A 21321-nucleotide genomic window follows, 5' to 3' on the forward strand; every position below is an offset into this window, starting at 1 on the left:
GCTGAGGTGAAGTATAGTGGACAAGCATTAGACTTCTTTGTTTAAGGTGAGACTCTGAGCAGCACACCAGATTTTTCGGTGTTAAGAAACAAACAGCCCCTTCCTTGACGCTACACAGTCTCCTACTCCATTTCTGGATGAAAATTTAGTAGAAAGTATAGACGGTTTTTCCACACAGCTGCAACCTGAAGAACACACAGCAGAGTCCTTCATGCCCGGGTCCTTGTCATATACCTTCCTTTGCCCTGAAGTTACTCACCATGACATCTCCTTACCCATAACATAGCCATCAAATACCCAACACTAACCCACACGGAGGCTCCTGTAGACTATACGTACATACATACATGGTCTTCTCAATGTACTCTTACACATTTTTTCATATAAACCCAATTCCACACAGCTTTTATCTGTTAAGATCTGCAAATGGTTAAATCATTCAAAAACAAGAGGGGAAAAAAAAAACCACCAACATTGGAACATGCAGGAGATCAGTAGAATTAAGTTAATACATAATTTCCACATACAAAGTTTTAAAACAAACAAACAACTTTGTAGAGTTGTTTGTAGACACCAAAAGGAGCTCCAACTTTCCACATCCATTTTACTCCAAGGTAAAGTTCCTCATCATCAGTTCTGTAACTAGATGAGGTTGCCACAAAGCTGTGAGCCTCCCATGCCTCTTCTTTTGTTCTTCCTCTTTTCCTTCGCATCTGGGAAATCCTTTGGCTGACTGTCAGTATCTCATGCCCAGGTTGTGCTGGGTTTACCAATAAAAAGCAAGAAGAGATTGTTGCACATACACATCACCTTCCCAACATTTCAGCCAAGTTGACAAAAAAACCCACAAAACCCAACCAAACCACAAAAAAACACTGTTAAAAGCCTGGTGAAGCTTCAAGAAGATCATTCCCTCAGCCCCATGACTGACCCAAGCAAGAACCACCAACTAACTGCCTATTTATTCCATAGGACTAGCCAGAACAAAAGTGGTTTTCCACCTCAAAGTTATGTGGCATCTGATTATTTTTTACGCAAGGAAGTTTTCCACCTGCAACAGTCCCAGGACACTCTTGGTCTATAGGTCCATGCCTGTGCTACACAACAGCTTTACTATATGCTCACAGAGGCTTTCCCTTTCAAATCACTGATGCATTTATCTCCTTCTGGGTATGTACGTAACTCCATTGCAGCTCACATGGAGCTTAATTTAGAGTTATCATTCACAGTGTGTCTTTTGTAAAGTGCTGCTAACCTCAGATACAGAAGGGAGAACGTAATACATGTTCTAAATTCAAAGACAGTCCTTTTACGTTTTGTGACCCAGAGACATTGACAGCCAGACTTGCAGCCACATCTCAAATTCAGGAGGGTACTTCAAAGGTTAACCTGTTTTCCCCATGCCATTCTTCTTTATAAACTGTCCTAGTCTTTTTCTGCATTTTTGTCCAACACAGAATTTCCACCTCAAAGCTTTACAAATGAAAGAACTTCATGAAGGCTCCTTCATGTACCAAAAAAGTCCAGTGATATGCCTTGGGAGAAAATGATAAAATGGTGATGGATGTTTTGGGTGACAAAGTAAATTGAGTCACTGTTATGTGAGTGGGTGGTTAACAACTCTGTACAGTACATACCCGAAACTCTCAACAAAGACAGTTGTAAGCAGATCTTATGAGATTAGGCTGAAGAGTGAGAATTATTTTCTTAACATTTGGTAGAAGATAAAAATCCATCCATCATTTTCATGCAGAACAACCTCACTCATTTATAGAAATAGGATGTATTAAGATTCAAGGAAAATTAAGTAAAATAAATCAACACAATCAAAAGATCAAAGGCTTTTGTTGGGTGTTTTTGTTTTTACAAATGTCATTCAGCTTTAATTATTTATAATGCTTCACAGTACACTAGTAAATGCTGTCATATTTCATAAAATAATTAAGTCTTAGTAATAGGAGACACCTCTACCATCCTGTCTCTAACGTTTACTGAGAAGCGATGTGCATTTTATGATCATTATCATGTCTGTAAATAAATGAAGCAAAAAGAATGAGCACATTTCCATTCCTTTAAATTTCTATTTTGGTCTAAGGCCCCACTCACTGTCTCAGGTACGTGTATGCTCATCCACAGTGACAAGGCTTGCGTAATCAGGGATTTCCCAGAATTTCTCTGCCATAACTTTTTCCCCTTCAAATGCACTCTAATTATGACTTCAGCTACTTTTTGCTACAACTGACAAGCAGTTATTGCTGATGATGTGGAAGAAGAGGCCAGCTTGATTCTTGGCTTCTGCTTGCAGAAGGGTTAGGAAAGCGCACAAAGCATATCCCAAACAGATTTGTTTGGCAAATTGGAGAGAAACATCAGCCAAGGAAACTCAAGCTGCCTATTTTAGACATTTCTGAGTGGAACTGGATGGCCAATGGACACAATGAGTTGAGAAAACCAGTACCTCCAGCCACTTCCATTACTAAAAGTGAAACACATGGTTTCCTGCTCAGGCAAGCCACTGTCACCAAAGGCAAAGCCTCATAACCATGCTGCCAACCCACTGCTTATTAGCAGCATTGGACTATGAAATGGTTCATTACAGCCCCGCTTTTGGAAAACCCTGAGCTATGTACAGGCAAGAATCCCAAAGCCTGCCACCCACTGCCTTGGTCAGGATTTCTTCACTTGGTCAAACTGAAACTGCATTTCTCTAGATAAATTATTCCCTAGTGACAAGTGTTTGCCAAACACCGATTTTTTCACCTCTCAAGGGAGCCATTAAAACTTAAAACATTATTTTTATTTTCAGTGCCACTAATCAATATTCCTCTGATTTCTAAATAATAATAATCAACAAAAAATAAAAAAACATTTGCATTATTGATGGTTTCAGTTGTCTGCTTTTTCGAGTGTGTTGGTAGTTTTGGTTTTTCATTGGGTTTTGGGGGTTTGCTCTGGTTTTTCTTTTTGCATTTTGCTATTTCCCAGTGCTTAAACAAATAAACCACCAGACTGCATTTCAGCTAAGGTTTTAGGGCTGCAAGCACCTGCAGGATAGAGCTTTCTTTCCAAGGTTTTCTCTAGACTTTGGTTTTTATTGTGGAAATATTCTTACTGAGCATCTCTTTGGTATAATCTGAATTTTTCTTTATTTCAAGAATTATTTCGGGAAAGCTACTTTAATCTCTATTTTTGCCAAAAGAGACCATGAGGTTCCTCCCAGATCTCTGCAGTGACAAAAGAATAAAAATCAAAAGGAAAGAAAAATTTACCCACTAGCTTTCTCTCACAGTCTCTTGTAAATGTTCTACCAGGTCTAGAAATGTAGGGGCTAAATACTATTCTAAGAACCAATCTGCAGAAATAATTTCTCTTTGGCAGGGGTAGAGCTTTAATTCACTTGTTAAGAATAATTTTTCATTTGCTAATTTCCTCACAGTGAGGTGGGAAATGGATCTTTTAGTTCTGTCAGTTTATGGAAAAAAAGTTTTCATTTTGTGAGCCCATTGCTCAGATTTTAAGCAGAAAAGCCAAAACATCTTCAACATACTTAATTCCATATTTGTAGTGTAAAAAAATTACTGCTTAGCTATTGGCGTTCTGATGTTAGCATTCAACTATTAAGTCAGTTGGCCTCATATAAGTGTGTGATGAAGAAGAGGGAGCCCATTTCTCTAAGCTTTCACTCAGTCTACACAGGGAACAGCTCTGCAAGATACCCCTCATGGAGGGATTGCCACTTCAGATTGCAGACCACCCTGCCCTCCTGCACCAGCGATACCCACTGTCTGAGTCCCAGCAGCGGCAGCACCCCCTAATACATCAGGCAGGTCAGGCGCCCTGTCTGCAAATTAAGATCCACTTAAGGGATGCGTGTTGGCAGCACATACACACACACAGAAACAGGCACACTTTAAACCCATTAGCTCACTCACAAGCTCAGATAAGTGGCATATCCCCACTGTGTATGTATTTGTAATTACAGTGTATTACTAGAAAGAAAACAGCAAGCAAACATCTACTCCTAACGGAATGAGAAACTTTTGGTGCAGACAATGAGCTTCGTGAATGTCAGGCTCATGGTGGATATGGCTGGGAACATGGCAAGGTCAAATGAGTTTCTGAGCTCACTATGAGGCACACCTGTGTTGTTTAAACCAAGTTTATCCAAGTGATGGTTCGATATGGGGACAAACATGCCTATATTGGTATTTATTACACAGAATCATTACACATTTAATATAGCAGTTTCTGCGTTGTAAGCCACTGACTGACCACATCGGTATAAAACATTTTTTTCTGAACTATATTACTCATGGTTTTGGTACAGCGCTAGAGAAACTAACAAGTTATTTATATGAAACAACTGTCATCAGCCAAACAGATCTGCATTACAATGAAAGCAGTTGCTGTTTAACAACAACAAAAAGAAGGAGGGGGAAGAGATAATACTTCAAGCCAGCCTCAGGTAAACGGCAGTTTCGTAATAAGGAGTGATTATCATAAAATTGGTACAGAAAACCTTTTTCTTCCTCCTTTTTTCCCTTGTTATAATACCATGACCTCTCTTTCAGCCACCTGTTTCATTCCATCAGTTGCCACCAACAGATTTTTCAACTCTCATTTTCATGAAGCTTTATTATTTTAAGCAAGTTCCAACTGGTGGGGTTTTTTCTGCATGTATAAATACAGATATATGGGTGTATTTCACTTAAAGCACCTGCACAGAGAAGCCTAAGTGAGCTGTTTGGAAGTCTGTATGAAGCCTTGAATAATTTCTATCGTACCAGTGGATAAGGGAGTCCATGTGCCGACATAAGTAGATTTTCCTGTACATAATACAGTAATTTACATTTACAAATGTGTTTCAGCATCATAATTTACTGAGAGAAATGGTAGCAATTTAGGAGCCTGGGGATTGCAAGGTGTGGAGAGCTCAGCGGAGGTCCTTTGTGGAAGTTTTCTATTCTTCTATCTACTCAGATTGTTCTCATTACAGATAAATTAAAGTGCACATTATTTGTAGGAAACCAGCTCCAAAAGAAAAGGTGTGGAAATGCAAGGATGCAAAGAAAATGTACTTTCTCACGCATACCCAAGTCAAGTAGAATGAGTAATAGTCATCAAGAGATGCTTAGGAAAAGGCTTTTATATCTGAAGGTTCAGGACTTGTGCGCTTGCCTACATGGAGGAGAGGCAGAAGAAAGAAGAGAAAAAAGCCCCTGGATTTCCTCCCACAAGCTTGTATTATGAAACCCTTACAAACACCAACCATGCAGAAAACTTCAAGATGTCTTTAATACACTTCTAGATACTCTAGAAAACAGGACATTATGAAGAGGTTTTAACATCTCCTCCAGCATCCAAAAAAAAGAAAAAAAAAAAAAAGAAAAAATGAAAAGGGGAGAGGGAGATGCCAAATTAATGGAATTTTAAAAAAATAAATAAATGAACAGAGCCTGAATAGAGCTCCTCCAAGATTTACTGTAAACCCCATGCCTTCTGTACCAAGAGCAGACACATTAGGAATTCTATCTCATTAGCAGCCTCTTCACAGCCCACCTACAGAATATGCCTCTATCTAGAGTAGCGGACTTGCTCCTAAATGGCATGTGCTAGGAAAACTATCAGAGTAGAGATGCAGAAGTACAGAGAGATGACTGATGGAATGCTCTTTAGGTGTCCAGTAAGGTTTTTTTTTCACATCAGTCACCTTCTTGAGTATGAATCATCCCGAACTTCACACTCCCAGCGAGACCACCAGCTCTTGTGGAGAAGTCTCTCTGCATGCGTGAAATATTATATAAAACTTCAGCTATGAAGAGTGTTTTAATTACATCATTTTTAAGCTCTACCACGTGCAGAGACCCAAACCATTACCAAGCTATCTCACATGTACATTGACAGCATATTAAATAGAAGTATCTCCATGTTAGGGGAGATTCTTCAACAAATTTACCTAAAGCTGAAGGCAGTCTTTCCTTGCAGAGACAAAATGAGTAGCAGCTCTGTGTTTGCCACCCTCCCAGTTGAGAGGGCTCATCCCTAAGCACACTAGGCTACTAGTTCCTGACGGCATGCTGCCTCCACCATAGCTTTGCAGCCAGAAAGCAGCTAATATTAGGCAAGATTCAAACTTTGTGACATGTAGCTTCTCAGACAGCAATTACTTGCAGTAGCTGCTGACCATTAACAGATCCTAGGTGTTAACAGACAAGCCCCGCCAACAGCCCCCTCACACAGGTGCAGTGACGGAAGAAATCCATTTATTTGACATCAGAGATATGGGGTAAGTGAACAGCCATAAAAATCCAAGACCCTAGTTATGAAAGTAAAACCCTGCTCTGGCTATAGCGTGTCATGTGGCACCACGGTGTCCGCCCGCCCTCGGCCGCAGCCACGCTTGGGGGTGCTGGGCACAGCAGCCCACCCATCTTCTCAACCGCTGGGGCTTATGCAACGGCTGCCGGCACGGGTGGGGAGCGGGCAGGGAGGGGAGGGGAGACCGGCGCTCCGGGGGACCTCCAACACAGAAACCTCTCTCGGGAGCAGCGATGCCACCAGAAAGGTTTTTCCAATGCCTTTTGCGAGCGTTTGGAGGCGCCGGGAACACGGGTGCCCGTCCTTTATTGAAAGGGCAAAGCGTAAAGACAAACCTCCTGCCCTGCAGCCGGGAAAGATCCCTGACTCTGAGTAACTCTGAAGTTCACCCACGTACACCGTCCCCCTCCCCACCTCCCCTGACACTACCGCGCCGGAGCAGCACCGCAAACCTGCCGGCAGCGGCGGGACTGGGGATCAGGTCACTGACATAGCGGAATGTCGATCTGAGGGGACTCTTTGAGGCTTCGGGAGGAAGATCAAAGCTCGCCGAGCCTCCAGGGTGATGTCCTGACGCCGCTGCACCGCCGCTCCACCGCCGGACCCCGCCTGCCGCCTCCCCACCCGCGGCCGCCCCGTGCCCTAGAGGTGCCCCCGAGGTTCCCGGAGCCGGTCCCGCCCGCCCGGCGCCCACCTGTAGGACACCTGCTTCCTGAAGGTGAGGCTCCGCAGCTTCTCCTCCAGCGACTCCTCCGCCGCTGACAGCCCCTGCTCCTCCGGGACCCCGGCGGCACCCACCGCGTCCCCACCACCCTCGGCCCCCCGGCAGCCGCCGCCACCCGCCGCCCCGGTCTCCTCCCCGCCGGCTGCGGCGGGGGGGTTCATTGCGGCGGGGCAGTGAGGCCGAGCAGGAGGAGGGGGCAGGCGGGGGGCAGCCGGCGGCTGCAGGCGCTGGGGGGCGGCGGCCGGGGGTGCAGTGCTCCCGGGGCAGCGGGGCGCGCTGCGAGCCGCGGCGGCTGCAAATGGCAGAGCGGCCGCGCAGCATCCATCGGCGGCCGCACTGCAGCGGGGCATTGTGGGAAACTCCCGGCAGGCCCCGCCCCCTGCCACGCCACGCCGCCCAACCGCCAATCACCGCTCCGTATCGTCGCCACGCCCCCCCTTAAGCCACGCCCTCAGCCCGCCGCGCCACGGGGACCGCGGCGCTGATCGGGGAGACCCCGGCCTCAGATGCGCCCCGTTCCCCCCCGCTTCACCGTTAAAACACTGCTGAGAGCGGGTTCAGGTGCCCCAGAGCATCCAGCGGCGCACTAAGCTTCCTGCAGCCCGGGCTTGTTAGCGTGTTGGCAGGTTCTCGGTTCTTTCCCAGCCGATCTCAGCTTGGTGAGCTCAGAATCAAAGCACCTGACTCCAGGGAGATGCCTTTCGACACAGGCATCAAGGTGCCCCTCAGTGAGATAGATTGTCCTCCCGCCTTGTTCCGCACTTCTCCCTTTTGTTCGTTGACCAAGGAAAACTCGCCAGGGAGGTATGAGCATGGAGCTATTTAAGCACGAGTTGACAGCGACAATAAAATTGAAAAGCACAGAAAAGGTCAAGGTCCGGGACTATATATCAATCATGGCAGGAATTGTGCTTTATTTTCTTTCTTTTTACTTTTCTACTTCATATTTCCAAAACTTCTCCAAGGCAATGTGATCCAAAATAGAAGGATGTAAGAAAAACAAAAAAAGCAGAAGGTTGAGCAATGACATTTTACAGAGAAGACAAACCCTACAGACACAGATTTCAGAACTGCCCTGTCTCCACAAGTGACTTCCCCAAGTGGCCTTGCCCCTCCTTCGTGGTCCTTGTGCCACAGCACAGCCCATGGCATGACCAAAAGTCAAGCAGCTAACAGCATTTTCCAGCTACCCACATGCACCAGTGGGCAAACATTGCAAAATCCTGGGCATCGCTCAGACCTAGGACAGTCAATAGGTTTTTTATGCCCCATCCCTGGCAGTGTTCAAGGCCAGGTTGGACGGGGCTTGGAGCAACCTGGTCTAGTGGAAGGTGTCCCTGCCCATGGCAGGGGGTTGGAACTGGATGAGCTTTAAGGTCCCTTTCAACCCAAACCATTCTGTGATTTTTTTCTCCTTCTCCAACCCTAGGTAAAGATTCAGCTTCTCCATACTTAGAACATGCTGTGTATGCATCTTTTGCTCAACTTCAGTAACTGCAGGCTCTCCAAGACAGCCAGATGTTTTCCTGTCCCTTGTCAGCAGTAGGCAAAGGTGATGAAAAGTGGATCTTTTTATTATAGTTCAAGCATTTGGAAGTTTCAATTCAACTTTCAAATTTATATTCTACCCCGATTCAGAAATGATGCGTATGTTACCTACACGCACATGTGCTTCCCCCAATATGTATACAAATATTCTCCTTCAAACCCTGAAATACTTTTAGTTACTAATGAAGCACACAGATGAAAGCGTAATTAAGCAATGCAATACATGGTTTATTAGAAGCAAAACTACAGCTCTCACACAGAAATGTAGAAAGAAGATCTGGATCCTGCTCTGAGCTGCCTGCAGAGAGATCTGCAAACTAGCACAGAGCTCCACTGGAACCACCGATCCTTTTGCCATGGAGAGCTGGGACCTTGGTTGGAAAGTCTCCAGTGGAACTTCCAGAGAAATTAGCAGCCAGTGTTGCTAGTGAAAGCATCCAATTTAAGAGCATGTGACAAGTATTTTTTGCAGAAAGAAGTTAAACCATTTTGAGGCAGAAGTGTCAAAGACCATTTCAGACCTAGCCCTACAGCCAGCTTCAAGGACAAGGAACAGTGCCTCAAGCCCCTCTCTCATCAAGTGTGTCTTCACAGTTTTGTCACTGGGGAAAGCCGTATGGTCTGTTGCTATAAGATGCCAGTGGCATGTGCAACAAAATGCTTTAATTATGAATTAATTTTGCACTTGGAGAGCAGAACAGTATGCGCCATCTCACAGCTTTATTCTTTTTAGCCTTTGCTCTGCATGAGAACAGCTCTGTGGCCTGTGCCCCAGCTAATCACTCCACCTCCCCCACAGCATCTGGAGCAAAGCCTAACAACTAATCAGAATTTCCTACCCCCCCACTTCAGCAAACATCCATGCCACTGAGCCACATCCTCCTCCTCCTCTAGCATGAACTCCATTGTAGCTCCTGCCTGTCAGTGAGTATTTTGCCCACATGACCACATTTACCCTGTGCTCAGGGATTACCTGTTTTTCCTCAGTCTGCTGCAATTTGCATGACTCATTTGCAACATGAAGTGCTAAATCGACTTCCTATGCCTTTTCCTAAATATGAGCAATTATGAGAGAATCTGAGGCTTGTGAAGGAAAGCCCTGCTTACACAATTACACCTGGGGCATAGCTGTCAACTCCTGTGGCTTGAGAAAGGCAGCAACAGCAGAAACTTCATCAGAGCATCACGTTTGCTCCAAGATGTGGTTGCAGGCGTTCCGCTGCATCAGGAGAGAAAGGATGAGCACAAAAATAGATTTTTAGCAGGTTTTGCCAGTATCTGGGATCATCATGCTGGCAAAAGCATTAATTCCCACAGCAAGGATTTAATTTCTTAAGCTGGCAACTCAGCCAAGGGCTGGGCTGTGGGGCTAAGAGGAGCATCTTGCATCACTCTTCTGTGACTCCCCTGCTCACCTGGGAGAGCTGACAAGCTTCAGTAGCTGGGGAGCTCTTCCTGGGTGGAAACTTCTTGCATGCCTCAAATAGCAGGATGGATGATGGGAATGAGAAGGGAAATGCAGAGAGAGGAGGGAATTCAGCCTTTACAGTAAAGGCAGGGGAAGGAGGTTTATTCCATAACCCGTGTGCCTGTTAATGCCCCTTTTGAACACTCCAGCGTGCACAGGCTGTGTGCACTGAGCTAAGTTTTATTCAGAGTGGGAGGGATTGAAAATCCCATTCCTAAATGGAAAAAAGATGGATATATGAAAAATGGAAGAGGGGAAGAAAGAGGTAAGGAAACCTTATTTGTTCAGTGTGCCAGGCTAGCCAAGGAGAAGTCAGTCTGCTTTAAACTCTTCACATTCCTTAAGGTCATACAAACTTCATCCTCAGGATAACCCTCAACATTCACCCTCCACGAAAACACACAAAACCATATATATTTTTACACATACATGTGTGTACCTATGTATTTGCATCCCCTCATTTTATTATTTTCTTTAAACATGACTGACCAAGCAGCCATCTTCCCTTCCCAGATCCAGTGCTGATAGATATGTCCACAAAAACATTCGCTTTTGGCCAGCATTCGAAGTTCAAGTAGAACATGGCTTACCCATCCAGGAACTGAGGGATGCTGAGGCTTAACATGGAGCAACCCACCCTCAGCTCAGCAGATCACTCCATTGGGCAGAGCCACTTTATGCTGCAGCTCTGCCAGCGCTGGCTCCAATTAGCTCTCTGGCAAGTTTCTGCTTTCTGCTACATTCTATTTAGTACTTTTTAACTTTTTTCCAGCCATTTCTCAGCACTGCTCCCCTTTCTGCACATAGGCTGCCATAGCTAGAAATACGTCCTGATTCCTGTTGCCAAGTAGAAGTGACAAGGGCCTGATCCTGGCTTGGAAGTGCCTGGGTGATGCCCCTTTACAAATACCATGGATCAGAACCAGGTTTTTACCAAACAGATTTAGAAAAAGAGAGCTAATCAGACATATTCTACCATGGTTATCTTCCCTCAGCTGTAACACAGCAAAAATAAGGGCCGGAATTTGTAATTTTCTCCTTACTGGCAATACACAAAAAAGGCAATTTAATAGTAACATACAGAACTCATGTAAATACAGCTGAAGATTAATTCAATAATAAAAAGTTAAGTAAGTCATTCCTGGGTCCTCTGTGGACTGTTTGAAGCCCACAAGAGACAGCACCAAGAAAATGAGAAATCAAATCAATCACTTCAACTCCCTCCACAAACTGGAGGGAGACAAGACACACAGGCATTATTCATTCCACATGAATTGGAACATGCTTTTATTTCTAATTGTTGCCTCCTCTGGATCACCTTGCTTCAGTTAATCTCAGTGTTCTTTATAGAGAGGAGGAAGCCACCACTGGCCCCATTTCGCAGACCAGGAATCTGAAGCATGGAGAAGGATCAGCCAAATTCCCCAGCACGCCATAAGCAGGCCTAGACCCAGAAGCTCATTTCCTCGGTCTCTACCCAGTGCTTGCTCTGTACAGGACACAGCTCCTATAGAATTATTTTCTTTCTGGCAAAGGTACAAGCTTTTGCTCACTGCTTCTAAACTCTAAGTTAATGAGGTCCATGTTTCTAAAAAAACCCAAAAGCAAATGAGCCAGGACAGGGAGCACCAGTAATGAATCTACCACGAAATACCTGCAGGGGTGGCAAAGTCTGTGCTGCTGTAAAACAGGTATGAGCAATAGCTAACAGCAGAGCATGAAGACTTACTACCCAAACCACATGGTGAGAGGCACTGCAAGCTCCATTCGGACTCCCCTCCTCCTGCCCTGCAACGGGAATCAGCCTGAGAAACAATTATCAAAATTCAGGCTTGAACTCAAACAGTAACATGCTTTTCAAAGAACAGCGTGTACCGGAGGGCGATAGGTAGCGAGGCTGACAGCTCATCACCCAGCATTTCTCCATTGTATGTGGGTTTCTTTTTTAATCACAGACTCCCTGCAGCATCGCCTGCTGTGTGATGCTTTAAGGGTAATTCTGAGACCCAGGGAGATTCTTAACCAATCGTTAATCACCAGTCGGTGTTTTGTATGCTTGGAGGAACTGAGCTCAGCTAAAACTAAGCCAAGAGGTAACTGCTCCAATCAGTCACGATCTAACGATTTTCCTCTAAAAAATGTTATGTATGGCTTGGTGCTGCTAACAAGTGCCCAGATCAATAGTTCTGGCAAGAGAAATTGCCTGTTTGAAAAGCAACAAGGGGCACCCAGCAGAAGCAAAAAGACGGCAGCTGCAATAACATCTGAAATGAGAGAAAAGGAGTGGGACGCAGAACTTCAAGGACAAAGTAAAGCCCTTCTCCCCCCACCTTCCAAGAGAAAGTATCACACACCTTCTTCGTTCCAGTACAGAAGCCAAGTTTTGTGAGAAAGAGCTGCTTCATCATCTGCTGTGACCAAGATGGGGGGGTAGATAATATGTCCTGCTGCTGGAACGAGGCTCTGCCTGGGAGAGCTGTTCTGTTACAGCACTGCATGGAGGCTGCGTGTGCGATGGAACAAACCAAAACAACTGGATAAACCAAAGATAAACCTCTCATTCCCATTTCCTTTTCTTGTGATAGTGAATAGTGGTGGGCAGCAAAGCCAATCCTTGGGTTAAAAGCACCAGGGTAGAGTTCAGGGGAGATGAGCTTTTTTTTTTTTTATCTTCACTGCCAATTTCTTTTGCCACTTTAACTTCTTTAGCCCCAAACTGAGACACTTCTGAAAAATCTGCATCAGGCACAAATTTAGTGCAGGCCAGAGTGTTCCAATTTTCATGGCTGCTGCCTTCCCCAGCCTCTAAAGCAGCCTTCTCTAAGAAGCCTTCAAAAGGAGGCACCAAAGCAATCTGTCATGCTCCCATTTTCAGTTCAGTAAAGCTGGAACTATTACTTTCACTGCTAGTATCTCCTGTGGAGAATAAGCTCTTGGTTGCTATTTTATGGATGCATGGTACTTGCAGATGAGGTCTCTTTCCTAGTAGAAAACTGGCATAATACAAATGACCACACCATTTGTGAAGCCAGGTCTGCACAGGGTAATTTTCACATCCGCATTAGGCCATCCATCACCAAGTTCTCTGGGTGGCCAGCAAAGCCACAGAGCCCCCAAACCGGGAAGAAATCAGGTATTTTCTTTTCCATGTCTACTCAAAGCAGCAAAGGTCAACTGTGTCCCCTGGCTGGATGCTGCTTCTGGGCTGTGCGGCTTAATGTCCACCATTCACACAGGCAAAACAGCAGCATCCAGATGGACAAAGCTCCTGAGCTATCTCAGGGGTGAGTCAGGGTTAGGGAAGGATGCAAGGCCAGCAGAAGACCCAAGCCCTAAAAGCCAAAGCAGAAAGAGCTCTTTTAAGAGTTCACTTTAGTTTAAGCCATTAGTGGCACTGTGTAAAGTCAGCGCAGGTAAAGACCTTGCCTTCCAGAGGGCTATTTGACCCGTATGAATCAAGCTCCAGCAAGCTCTATCAGACTGCTATCGCTAGGCTGAAGCTAGTGCCCCCTTGAGTGTCAGCCTTCCTGGATGCCATTTGTACAGGGAGAGAATTTAATATTAATGGGGCTGAATCACATAGCTGTACTCAAGTGCCATTATCATTATTAAATGCCATCAGCCTTCATCTAATTTCCACCCATGATTGACAGGTATGATTCTCCGCTAATCCCAAAAATGGGAAGGGGCAGCCAGCTTCAGTAAAAACCTATGCCACTGCTTTTAACCTTCTCTGTCTAGCAATGTGCTAAATTACGGGCTCTGTCGTGTTGAAGATGGACACATTGTGCATAGCATGTCACTTGGGAAAGCCGAAGGACAAAATCTTTTCCAACCATCAGGAAAGCAAACAAGCTGTACTTGTTTTTTCTACAGAAAATATTTATTTGCAAGAAATGAAAAGCATAACATACTTCACTACATACATGTTTAGGCTACAGAAGCAGGTAGTCTGTTCTCTTGTAGAATCAAGCCGATGATTTAAAAAGGAAAATCAGCAATTTCTTGCCACCCAATGGACATGTTTGCAGTGTGAACAACCAGGTAGGACCATATCCAGATGACAGCACTTGTACAAAAATAGGGAGGCCATTGAGCACAAGTACACAGAGCTAAACAGACTTATGGCAAAAGAACAGAAAGATCTGCAGTCAGAAAAGGCTCCAATATAGTTTACTGGGGAGTTTAGGGGGTGCTTTTGCACTAGTATCGCTCTCCTTTTCATTTTGATAGTTTTAAACGCTTGCACAAACCCATACTGCATCCGCATGAACAGAGGGAAAGGGAAATATCAGCTGAAATGTCTTAAGGGTGTCACAAGGTATTGGTTTGCATGGCCCAAGGCAATGGCTTGTGTATTTTTCCTCAAGAAGCTAACACCAGGTAATTTACCCATGGAAGGCCCAGTGCATCTCAGGGAAACTGTTATGTACGATGATGTACTTACATCACAGTGTGGCTCTCTGAGAGCAAACTGCTTCCCCTCACTGGCATTCTACTGGGCCTGTGGGGCAGTTAGGGCAGCAGTGCTCTTGGGGAAAGGAGATCTTCAGGTCCTCTCCCAGATGACTAGCTCAATAGATTGTGTTCCATGAGGCGTCAGCTCTCAGGGGCCACATTTAAGGCTAAGTTACACTGTCAAAAAAACCCCTAAACATTCAAAGCCGTAATTCTGCAGAACAAAAATGACACCGGAAGATACAAAAGCTGAAAGTAATTGTTCTTTTGTACCAAGCCAGAGCAGTCCTACGGAAAGGCAAGACAGTCTATGCATACACACAAATGACACAACTTTCACTCGATGACTGCTAATAGGACAGACTTCAGACAGCAATTCACAGGACAGTTTTACGAGTGCTGGGTGATGTGGAATGTGAACAGAGAGAAACGCCTGGACTTTCTGTTGCACCAGGTGGAATATGCCCCATGTGTTCATGTAGATACCTTTATTTTGCAACACTTACTACATTAAGAAAAAACTCTGTGGTTTTATTTTTGTTTTTAATTACTCACCATGCACACGTGCATAGACACGCACATGCTCGCACTCGTTCTTGCTAGCTGTACAAATGAAGAAAGCAAAATGCTGTTACATCAGCACCACTGAATTAAAATCTGATATGGCAAAGTCAGATACAAGCAGAGTTCTGTTAAAAGAAATTGATCACCTGCCTCTGCTTCTCCCTCTCTCCCTTAATTATGGGCTGCTAAAGTTCAATAAGATTTTTACCTGCTGGAAGGGAAAATGGCATATACCACAAATGTCAAAAATGCATAAACAGGACTGCATAGTATTAAAAAGCAAGGGGAAAAGCAAAGCTAAAACAAGGGAGGAACTAATGAAAAAGACTATCATTGCAGATTTATGGAATCAAGAAGTAGAAGGTTTCCCAGGGATGCCAAGTGTCCCTTCACCTGCCATTTCTTTGATCTTTTCTGTAAATAGGTCTACAAATCCAGCTTTCCCATGTTTTGTTTTCACCTACTCAGTTCCAGCTCTTGGAGAAAAGATTATAGAGATGGGCTTTAGGGCAGAGAAGAGACTACTGCTAATAAAGAAAATCCAAACTCCATTTCAGCATCACAAATGAGAGCTTCCTGCAAGATGCTCTCTTTTCTACATAGGAAGTCAATTCATATATATATATATATCTTTGTAAAGTAGAAAAAGGCCTGACATGAAAACCACAAAAACAAATGGCAATTTCATTTTCTGTCCTGAAGTCTCCAAGGAATGCTGATCACCTAAGTAATGCAGTACTAACCAGGATCACACCCTCAATATATCCCTGAACACCCACTATCACTGTATTGGCCATGAGAAAGTTACAATATCCTGGTCCATTGATTGAATCCTTACCTCTTATTTGTAAAGACCCTACACATAAGCTGGCTCATTCATCTTTGAAACCCCCAAAGTTGTTTATCCGTAACACTACAGCGCAAAGCGGCAACACATCATAGCACTACACTACTTAAATAGGCTAGCGTAACTTTTGTAGTTACAAAGTACTGACCTACCATTTCACCTTCACAATACAAAATGTTCCCTTCCTAATTAGTGACTTGAGAAAGAAATATTTTAGTCACCAGGAATATAAAAATACTCTGTATACTTCTGTTCTCAGCTGCATGGGTTTTGTACCATGGCCTCTTGGCATTAACTAGAATCTAGAGCCCAAATACTCAGTGGAAATCCCTCCCAGCATAGCAATTAGTATCATTCATTTATTTGACCTACATTCTAAATGTGTCTAGACAGAATTCACCACTGATAGTTTGGGGGGATGGGAGTGGAGAGGTGGGTTGGTTTCTTTATCAAGAAAAAAAAAAAAGAAGAAAAGTTTTTAGGTTCATTTTCAGCTCTACATTACAAAAAAAAAAAATCAAGAATACTTTGAGAGATATTGTTACATAGACAGATATGGAAGAGGTCCCCCTGACAGTATACATCAGACCTGCAGCCTCCCAAAGCGGTAAGTAGAAGCATGCTGCGTTGTATCAGCTGGGATCTGGCCTAAGAACCTCAGCCTAATCCATTATTAGTCTGTGCTGTTGAAAAATATTGAATGGTACAGATAAAATAAGAGAAACGCAGCAAAGAACTATAAATAGCCTGGGGAAAAAAAACCCACAACATTATCTACACACTGGTAACAAGGTTAGAACTGTCACATGCCCTGCGCTGGATACTTTTTAAATATATATAAAAATAATGCCCTACATTCTATCATAGTTTATCCCCCTAGAAGCAAAGACCCAACAGATCCAGACACACTTTAAAGCTGTAGGCCAAAAGGTAAGTTTCCTTTGTGTATAAAATTGTGCTGATAAGCAGCATAATGTTACAGCCAAAGACTCTAAGGATTGGTTAAAAGTCCTCTAGTGGAAAGAGAAATTAAATAGGACATAAGGCCTTTGCCTATCCTGTCTATGCACACACACTATTCTACAGCACCAAGTCACTGATCACTGAAAGAAGTATACTGGCAGAAGCCTAGGACCTCGATATAGATAAGCTAATTAAAAGGACATACCAGCATCCTCCCTGAACACACCTCACTACTCCTTCCCTACGCCCTTAACACGGAGCATATACAGCCACCTCTCCGTGTTGTTTGTAGCGCACCAACACTTGCACTTGGGTCACCCCTGGACTGCTGAGGCTGGCAGTGTGATTGCACATGTCCTGCCTTCTCTGTCCCCCTGCTGGGAACTTAATACAGGCATCAACTGCCTCTGGAAACAGTGAGGTCCTTGTCACATAACAGCCTGTGGGTAGGTGATGACAGGAGATTCTTTGGCTCCTAGTATCTAGCAGAAGAACCTGTTCTATTAAGGCCCCTGAAGAAAAATGATCACAAACATACCAAAGTAAAGCCTTCCTTATTATAAAGAAATCATATTTAATATAAAAAAATCCCCAAGCAATATGTGTGCTAGGTTAAGAGATTCCCCGAAAGAGCACTTAAAAATAACTTAAAGGATAACAAAAATTAAGATTATAGAATTAGATTATCAAGCAGGTAAAAAAAAAATTGGTAAGGCCATACTAGCTTGGATAAGTTAGTTCAGAGGTCTGACCCAGATCGTGGCCAGCTTAAAATGCTCCAGATGAAAACATGACTATCTCCCAATGAGATTTGAACTGACATGCCCAAATGAAGCAAACAAAAGGGCAAAGATTTAATGGTGACTAATGCACTAGGTTTTGGAGAGACGGGGTTGCTTGGTTTTTGCAGAATCATCTGTTCTTTAAGTATGGAGAAATAATTCAACTTTAGTTCTAATACAGTGAAGTCAGCTGTATCTGCAATGGGAGGTGATCCATTTAACTGATAGCACGCATGAGCTCAGAGCAGCCTCCTACTTATACACAGTGCAAACTGCAAGACCACTAACAGCAGTGTCGTGCTCGACAACTTGGGGCCTCTTTTGCAGAAGACTTAACCATTCAGTTGCCCTCAGAGGTGACAAACCATGGATGCTCTGAAGAAAAATAAAAAAGACCATTTAAAGAATTTTCTGAGCTATGACCTTGCCCACTTACACTGTCCAGCCATACAGCAATGGAAGGGTCAGTCCCAGCTTTCTCCTGTCACTTTGCTGACCTCATGTGGCTAAGCAATGCAGCCATCCCTTGTGGCACCCACCAGTGTTCGTTACTTATGTGGAGCCAGGTTGGATGGGGCTTTAAGCAACCTGGTCTAGTAGAAGGTGTTCCTGCCTGTGGCAGGGGGGGTGGAACTGGATGATCTCTAAGGTCCCTTCCAACCCAAACCATCCTATGATTCTAAGCCTTAAATCATCGGAAAAAGTCATACAAAAAAATAGTTGGTGCCTACTGGAATGATTCAGAGGACCCATTGGGATCACTGTGAAGGGAAAGAGACTTTAGGGAGGAGACTCACCCATGCCAAGAGGAAGGGAACACTTGCAAAATAAGACTACAATCACATTTCTCCTCTCATTGCCACTAAAGGTAAAATAATAAAAAGGCACTTGCATAGAAGAATAGGGCATTACCTAGAAAGCACATCTGTACACCAAAACTCATTAATAGCTCATGGAGTCAGGCACATATTTCACTGTCACTAATCTGAAACACTTTCTTAAAATGGCACAGTGGAGACCGTTCCACAGCCCCCTCTAATTCACCAAATTCTTTCCATTCATTTCACTGAGTTTTGAGTCTAGCAAATAGGACACTAAAGGAAGAAAGTCTAAGGATAATGAAGAACAAGAAAGGAGCTGGTGTGGCAGCTGCTGTAATAAAATACAAATCCAGTATTTTACAAAATAGAGTACATGCAGGAGATATCTACTGTACATGGTAAAAAATTACTTGTAAGGCTAGGTTAGTTTTTCCCTTATTTATCATTAGGAAAATAATAAAAGAGAAGAGCTTCAAAATTCTTTATTCTTTTCCTTTTTTCTTTTTTTTTTTTTTTTTTTTTAAATTGGCTTCTTCTGGTAAAATGTCAAGTAGCTATGCTGGCCTGCTGAATTAGGATTTTCATATCAAATCCATCCTCAGTGGAGTCTGAGTGCCCTTCTGTAGTAACCAGATAAACCCCTGCTCACATCCTGGGGTAGGTTCAACTGCATCACTACAAGGAGAAATTGCAAAAAGCACAGCTTGGGCAAAGACATGACCATAAACTGAGAGAGGAAGAACCCTTAAAAGCAACAGCTACATGAGACAAGGAAGAAACAAAGCAGGAAGAAGAGTACTGGACCAGGATGGATCTGAATACCGCTCTTGGCATTTCCACTGAACTTGGACCAGTCACTTCACCTCCCTGTGTGCCCATCTCATCCCTCTTTTGCCTTGTCTCCTGCCTACACACTCAACTCTTCAGATCAGAGGCTGTCTTGCTATACAGTTAATACATTATCGAGGCCTGAACTGTGCCTAGCTGGGGCTACCTATACCCCTGTCTTTTCAGCTATGCAACTGGTCTAAGATCACATCTCTGGAGAAGGAGATAAGAGGAAGATAAGAGACATGGCTTTATTATAGGGCAATTCAAATGTGTGGGGAGGGAATGGGTGTTCAGTGATATTTGTGTGTCCGATTTCAGTTTGCCCAGACCACTTGCAGGGTTAGGGAAGCTCAGCTCTCTTCATTGCAACTGCCTGAACAAAATCTTGCAAAGCTAATAAATACTATTTACAACAGTAACATGAAGATGGCAAGGAAAGGAAACACGGAACAATCTGAGACCAGGTCTACATAAGAAATTCCATCAATGTACCTAGAAGCCAATAAATTAAATCCATATGGTCCTCTCAGGAGGCACTTCTGGTTTAAGCCTTACATTGATTTAGTTTGTTGGGAAGGAACTGATTTAAGCAAAACGGATTACCCTTAAGCAGACTAAAGGACATCCACCCAAAACATTGCATAAATTTAACAAAACCTGCTTGCTAAACAGATTCAGTTAAAATAGTGTAATTCTTCCACACAAAGTGTGACAAAACCCCAGCTGATCTTTGCTTAAATTCCATAAGGGTGGAAGCAATAAGGAAGCCTACCAAGACTGCTTTTGGCCCAGAGAGGAAGTCACCCCACTAAATGATAAAGAGGCTGGAGGAGAGAAGAGAAAGAGCTAGGGGAGGACAATTCTGCAGCATCATTGCCCATCCCCAGTATCAGGGACCTTTCTTGTCCCTTCAGAAGCAGGCTACATACATGCTTCTCAATCCCCATAAAAGGCTCAAGTGCTGTAGACCAGTAGGCATGGAGCTGTGGCTAGATTCTGAGCAGCATCATGCTGCATCTCCTCTTTCTCTCAATTACCTTCTCCCAGAAAACCTATCACCCACATGCTCCCATCGGGTTTGCATATTTCACTCTTCTAAAGAATGTCTTTGTGCTCAGATTAGGATGCGTGCATGCACGCACACACACACCCACCAGTCACCAGCACACTGCTGGCATCATCTGCCATCATAATTCAATCCTGCCCTTGCAGTGTTAGACAGGAAAGGAGTAAAAGCAAATACAGGGACTGTGTGTGAAGTGAGAAAGGGAGTTACAAAGACAAGAGATCCCATCTGCAGTCACAGCCTCACCAGTCAATGCAGAAGTTGAACTCCCTCTCTTTTGTGCTTTGGTTCACTGAGGATGATAAGTCAGGGGGACTTTGGTTGAAAACATGTGGGAAAGAGGAAAGTCAAGAAAAAAGGCCTTTTTTATTTTTAAGCAGTGGCATTGACTCTTCTATCTATTTCAATTATCTTCAGTGTTTCATTTCCTTCTAGTTCAGAGTTGACTCTGTAGGGAACAAAAAACCAGAACAACAAAGGTTAACGCTAACAGTGATTTTTAAAAGCGCATATCCTGCCTGAATTGGCGAATGCTAAAAAGGCACACAGTATTTACCAGGTACTTGTCATCTGGAGTATGGTAACGCACTGAATTAGTCACCTTTCCGGCTCTAGGTATAAATTTGACACAAGTACTTAGAAGGCATGCTTGGGGTGATATGGCTCATCCTAGCCCTCAGAATAGCATGCCTTGAAACAAAATCTTTCACTCTTTGGCGTGCTTGCTACTGCTTGTTTGCAGAGGCCAAGGCCAACAGGACAGTGGCAGGACAAGGAAATGTACAGTGGAAGGAAAACTTCACACAAATATTTCAATCAGTGAATCTCTGTCTTTTCAGAGGCCCCAAAACCTTAAATTTATGCTAAAAAGAAAAAAAAATATAGGCAGGAATTCTGTGTTAAGTAGTTCAGATATCTTTACAGGTCTGTC

The 21321-nt window shown here is 43.8% G+C and overlaps 2 protein-coding genes across 6 annotated transcripts in view; both read right to left on the minus strand.

The window, feature by feature from the left end:
* The window catches only part of DGKI (diacylglycerol kinase iota), a 215083-nt gene extending 207698 nt beyond the window's left edge, over positions 1-7385 (minus strand). For 2 of the 4 annotated variants that reach the window (XM_030481044.1, XM_030481043.1), the window contains exon 1: positions 7013-7385. Coding sequence is in view for 1 of the 4 variants with exons in the window: in XM_030481042.1 (XP_030336902.1) it covers positions 7013-7203 (191 nt within the window). In the remaining 3 variants the exon portion in view is untranslated. The remainder of the gene's footprint in view (positions 1-7012) is intronic. The other 2 variants (XM_030481042.1, XM_030481045.1) reach the window with 2 other exon arrangements.
* A 6534-nt stretch (positions 7386-13919) lies between these two features.
* CREB3L2 (cAMP responsive element binding protein 3 like 2) overlaps positions 13920-21321 on the minus strand; it is an 81590-nt gene continuing 74188 nt past the window's right edge. For both annotated transcript variants that reach the window (XM_030481079.1, XM_030481080.1), the window contains exon 12: positions 13920-20838. In XM_030481079.1, coding sequence (XP_030336939.1) covers positions 20763-20838 — 76 coding nt within the window. In that variant the 3' untranslated portion in view covers positions 13920-20762. The remainder of the gene's footprint in view (positions 20839-21321) is intronic.

This window comes from Strigops habroptila, chromosome 3, assembly GCF_004027225.2.
Source record: "Strigops habroptila isolate Jane chromosome 3, bStrHab1.2.pri, whole genome shotgun sequence".
NCBI classification, from domain to species: Eukaryota; Metazoa; Chordata; class Aves; order Psittaciformes; family Psittacidae; genus Strigops; species Strigops habroptila.